Here is a 5888-nt window from a genome sequence, read left to right as displayed (position 1 = left end):
TGTGCGGGAAGCCCGTGAAACTTGGGTAGGAGGTTGATCAAAGCGGTCTTCAATTCAAAGTTCGCATTCAAATTGGGGTGAGTTACATGAAGGGGTTGAAGGACATAATCCGGTGCACCCGCTTCCTTGATGGTAACTCTCCTTGGAGCGTCCATGGTATTAGTACCTAAAACAAAAGAAGAATTGTTAGTGAGAATGATGGGGGTATGATTAATGCCTTCTTTGAGTGACGGTTCAATGTTCACTTCTAGTAAGGTGGTTGAGGTGGTGAAAACCTCTTCACCTTTTCCAAATCTTAGCCGCCTCCGAGCTTGTCTAATATGAAACAAAGTTCGTTCTATTTCCGGATCAAAAGGGGCTAAGCTCGGATTCGGTTGTGAACGCGTCATGCAATGAAGGGGAAATGGAATTCATTGTAACGATGAGGGGTTAGTCAATTGAGCAATTTACAATGAAGTGCAACTATGTACATATATACATGCTTAATCCAAAACAATAACATGGCACACTAAGCAAGTTTCCCCGGCAACGGCGCCATTTTGACAAATGAATTTTTGTCGGTATAGAAATTTTCAAATGATCAATCGTAGTATAGTCTAAACCGACGCAAAATCCTTCATCAACCAAATCTACAATCTATATCCGAGAGTACTAATCTCCCGAGTCGTTCTCCCTTGGAATTGCCAAAGTATGCATCTTATTGATTTAGTAAGCCTTGTTGGAATTCTTTGAAGGTTTTAGCAAAGCAATGAGAAACAAACAATCAATTATCAAAAGACTTGGCTTAGGGTTGGCATTGGAAATTCTATCCTTATAGTCCATTCAATGTTGACAACAATTAAGCCTTGCTTCATTTAGTTAACCCCTAGGTATAGAGGGAAGTCAAATGAAAGCAATCAACTTGAGTCACAAGTCCTAGCTTCACCTTATGTGAACCTAGCTTTAGTGCACTCCAAGCCAACTAGCAATCCCTAATTCTCAATCAACTATTGATACAACTATTCAACTTCTTCCAAGGACCAAACCCTATGCCAAGTGTGAAAATTCTACTCCATAGCTAGTGTTGTCATTTTATCAAACATGTGATGAGCAAGAAGGAAAGTCATAGTAAAACGAGAAGAAAAGTTGAATTGAAAGTATTGCAACACAAAGATCTAACAACAAGTCTCAAAGAGTAGCAATGAAAATCCAAAATGGAGACGAAATCCAAAATTACAAAGTTGAATTCTAGATCTATGAGAATTGATCAATTGCATCTACTACTTGAAACTAGAGAAGGAAATCTATGACATGAACAAAGTGGAGTGAGAATTGTAGTGGATCTCACCAAAAAGTCATTGAAAATTCAGAAATTAGATGAGGGTGAACCCTAGTGAAGCTTGGAATCTCCCTCTTCTTCTCCTCAAAAAGTGTAACTAACTCTCTCTCTCCAAAATATCTAGATCTAGAAAAATGAACTAACTAAGTGTCCTTAACCCTTGCTCCTTTGGTCTTCTTAAGCTTTTCCCGCCAAGGTGCTTCTCCAAAAGTGGGATCCTTAACTGCCTCCACGCCTAAGTCACGTGACTTCATTAAAAAATTATATTCGCAAATCGGCGCGCACGCGCCGTTGAGACGTCTTTTAATGTGCGCGGAGGCGTGCTGTACGCGTGCGCGCCCATGAAGATCCTGGCTTAGCCGCTTCTCAAGCCGGCTCGTGACTTGGCTCTTGGCTTTTGGCTTCACGTTGCTCAATCCGCGCGGGCGCGCCAGGTGCGCGCACGCGCCCATGCGGAAATTTCCAAAGCTTAATCCTCATGCTTCCTTCCTTTGTACCCGTCTTCCTTCTCTCTTTCGGTCCATTCCTACTCTATATCCTGAAACCACTTAACACACAAGTCACGGCATCGAATGGCATCAAGAGAAGATTAGAAATGTATCTATTTAGTGCAAAATAAGCATGTTTTCATTCATGAGGCAAAACTAGGGAAGGAATGCAAAATCTTGTATTTTCATATAGAAAGTGTGTGGAATCATTGATAAAACCCCTGAAATCAACACAAGATAAACCCTCAAATTGGAGTTTGTCACTTATCCCAAACCCAAAGGGGGAAAAAAACCCTAAAATTGTTGAGAAATTTGGGAAGTGTTCAGGAATCAATTGTTAACTAAAGAAGAGTGTAGAAGATGAGAAGGAGAGAGTTCAAATGTTCAATAGAGAAGAATTGGTTCACAAATTCTTGATGTGCATAGAATGAATACTCTCATTGATTACATGCTCTGCTGTCATATATATATATATACACATCCATGTGCAAGGGAATAACTAAGTTTGCTGACCTGGCTTAAAACAAAGTAATCTCTATAATTACCAAGCTAACTATAAACTATCCAACTAACATTCCCCTCAAAGTTGAGAGTTATGCATAGTGTCATAACTAGGGGTGTTCGCGATGCGGTTTGGTTCGGTTTTAAGGGAAAAAGTCATCCGATCCGAACGCTTAATTTATATGTGGTGCGGTTTGGATTGGATGAAATTTTTTTGAAAATCCGATCCAATCCGATCCGATTACAAGCGGTTTGGATCGGTTTGGATTTGCGGTTTTTTAAATAAAAAATTAAATACATATAACAAGTCTCAACATCAAATTTTAAATAATCAACAATGACATAACAAATCTTAACAATATCTTAAAAAACTAACGATAACATAACAATAGAAATAAAATTATAGGTTAGTTAAAATAAATAAATAAATAACATTTTCAACATAAAATATTTATTAAATAATAAAAATACATGAATAATGGAAAAATGTATAACAAATTGAACATATTATAAGTATAATTGTAAATATAATAATAAAATAATAATATTATAGCACATTGTGCGGTTTGGATTGGATTGGATCGGTTATGAAAAGTAGATCCGAAATCCGATCCAATCCAGCGGTTTGCAAAAAATAGAATCCAATCAAATCCGAATTAATGCGGTTTTAATCGATTTTCGGTTTGGATCGAATTGGATGAGCGGTTTAATTTGGATCGGTTTGGATTTGAACACCCTGGTCATGAACTGCAGTGTAACTATGATGCCATCTAACTAACTAACAGGAAGCAAGGAGTGGACTTCTACCAAATTTCTCAACAATTTTAGTATCCAGTGATCAGCCAGCAAGTAACTGGACCTTGGAGCACTTCAACAACTTAAATTGCGAAAGCCAGCATCACCTTCATCAACCAAACAAGTAAACCTAATGGAACACAGCAGTTCGAGTTTGGTTGACTCAACGCTGATCTCGTCTCAGCGTCTCTCACTCGTTGAGTTCCTCATTCAATCTGCTGAAGTAAGTAATCTCTAACTGTAACAAGTAACAATCACTCTCTCTAATTTGATTTTCTATGTATGTAGCACCTCCAAGTTGCTCCGGTTGTTAAGTACTCTGCATTATCCCTCTTCGCGGATCGCTTCCTTCCTTCTCTACCACGGTTACTCTCTCTCTCTCTCTCTCTCGTTTAATTTTTACGTGTGTTGTTAATAATGATTGTGAATTTATGATTCCAACACTTTTGCTACGTTACTGTACTGTTCCATGCAGTTTCAAAATAGATGCTCATAATTCAAATAACTGGCTATTGAATCCCCTCACTGAGAGTGCATTGCACCTATTTGCGGTTATTTCTCTCTGGATTTCAACCAAAGTCCGCTTTTTCCTTCAACTTTATTATTTCCCTTTCTTCATGAATTATGCATCCACTGGTCGACTCTAATTAACATCTTCAGATGCATGATTCGAGGAGGCCGCTCTCCGTTACATGCTTGAGGTCTTTGGCTAACAAATCCATCAGCGAACAACACTTCACCACTCGAAATTTCTTGGAAGCAGTGAGCCATTTTGCTTAATTTATGCCAACTTTTAACTCATTATTAATGCCTCTGATCCGATCATCTGATCTCTGCTTTTATATCTGTTTATAAATTTTTTATTTTTATTTTGAGACATTGTGGTTTTCCACACTAGTGTGATTGTGTCGGGGAACTTAATTATTTTGTCTTATGCTCGAACTATTTGTATTTGGTGTGCATTTTCCGCAGGAGGTGCTCTTTATGCAGGTATTAGTTGAGTTAGAGGACCCTGCAAGTATATCAATGAACTACTCTATTCCAATTCACGAGCTAGTATGATTGATTTGGTATTCCCTAATTAAGGTGTTGAATTTTGAGATTGGCACAACAAATATTGCGTTTTTGTTCCTTCAAGAGCTTTGGATTCAGATCAAGTGAGTCATGCATGCCTTCAACATGGCAGGAGGTTAATTACTTATATAACGTATTGTTATTACTCATTGATTCCGCACTTAAAAATGGTTGAACTCAGGGGAGTGGCAAAGGCTGGTGAGCTGATTAACTTTGAAGCTTGCATGGAGATCCTGGATCTGCTCTATGAAAAGGAAGAGACATCACTACTTTGTACTTATAGCTGTCCGCCTCACTCTCTTGCTGCATCAATCTTGGTATATTTCTTACTTGTTTTCTCAAATTTTTAGGCAAATGAGTTTTTTTTTTTTTTTTTTATATAGTTCGTAGGCGTTGAAAATAATACCGTAACATGGGTTTGGGCATGATTTAACGAATATGGGCCTTCCAAAGTTGCCAAATGCCCGTTAGGCACCAAATATATTACAATGTGTGCAACCAATTTAGGTTGGACTAGCTCCACAGACAAGTTGGAATGAAATTTGGAAAAGGATCAAAATTTAATTTTTCAATACAAAGAGACTAAAATAAAAATTTTAAGGGGATTAAACAAAAATCTGTACATAATTTATGAAAAAAAGTTAAAATTCAGTGGACATTGCTCCCTTACATATAAAAAGCTCTGCTTCTGTTCACTTCACTAGTCCAGTTTACTTAAACAAGTATCAAAGTTTAAATTTCACATATTTGCTAACGATCTTTAAATGGAATTACAAATATATTAAAAAATGATCTAGTTTCATGTGAGAGTGTGCTTCTAATTAGTTGTATAACTTTTTCAGGTTGTGACATATGTAATGACAGTCCCTCAACACAAATGGGAGTTTCCAATTCTTCCATGGGGTGAGGAGATGCACTAAGTTGAAAATATAATGTAACATGCTTTTCCAGTTTTCCTGGCTGTGAGCCTGTGACTTGTATTTTATTCTATGAACTTATTAACTCAACCATGAAGTTATTAAGGATAAAGGAACTGAAGCTGATAAAAATATTTTGTTGTCAGCCAAGTTTGTGACCTCGTGTAAGGAAGAGGATATCATCAAAATGGCCACTCTGATCCTCAGACATGTACTGGAACCACCTTGAGTTCATTATGATAGATTAACGCCTCTGGAATTTGGATTGTCTTTTGAACTTGTTTTTCGCAACTCACAAGAGGATATTTACCAGTGCACTCTGATGAATGTGGTTTCTAAGCTTGCTTATATGTACATATTATCAGACACAAAAGATTCAACTCTGATTGGCCCTGTTTATATGGGACCGATCCAACTTTTGGATTACGTTTCTTTGCAGTTTGCATACAATTATTTTTCCTATTTTTTTCTTTATTTTTAAACTATTACAATTTATGGTTTAGGAATTTAAATTTAATATTTAATATTTTTGTAGATTTTATTAGTTGAGATTGATGCATGTTTGTAAAATATGAACTTCTTTTTATTAGGAGATTTTTTTTATGTTTATAAATTTTTTATGTAAATTGTTTTAAGTTAGAAATAGATAAATATAATTTTTTTTTAAATTTTATGTCTAAAATTTAGACACCAAAATTTTAATGAATTTCACTCCAAGTTCATTAAAATAAATATATTTTTTCATTTATTCACTACAATTCTAACTTTTTACTTTTTACATTTCTCTCTTTTTAC

At 36.2% G+C, this 5888-nt stretch overlaps 1 protein-coding gene across 1 annotated transcript; it reads left to right on the top strand.

The window, feature by feature from the left end:
- The first annotated feature begins 3057 nt into the window (after positions 1 to 3057).
- Positions 3058 to 5612, top strand: LOC112782354 (cyclin-J18). The gene is made up of 9 exons (XM_025824707.3): positions 3058 to 3325; positions 3391 to 3467; positions 3578 to 3680; positions 3763 to 3864; positions 4075 to 4092; positions 4189 to 4259; positions 4358 to 4493; positions 5019 to 5079; positions 5240 to 5612. Exons 1-9 carry the CDS (start codon positions 3236 to 3238, stop codon positions 5320 to 5322), a joined length of 741 nt encoding a protein of 246 aa, XP_025680492.1. The 5' UTR covers positions 3058 to 3235; the 3' UTR covers positions 5323 to 5612.
- Positions 5613 to 5888: the final 276 nt, after the last annotated feature.

This window comes from Arachis hypogaea, chromosome 20 (genome assembly GCF_003086295.3).
Source record: "Arachis hypogaea cultivar Tifrunner chromosome 20, arahy.Tifrunner.gnm2.J5K5, whole genome shotgun sequence".
Lineage (NCBI taxonomy): Eukaryota > Viridiplantae > Streptophyta > Magnoliopsida > Fabales > Fabaceae > Arachis > Arachis hypogaea.
The sequence above is the reverse complement of the archived record's forward strand: the minus strand, read 5'-3'. Positions and strand labels throughout refer to the sequence as shown.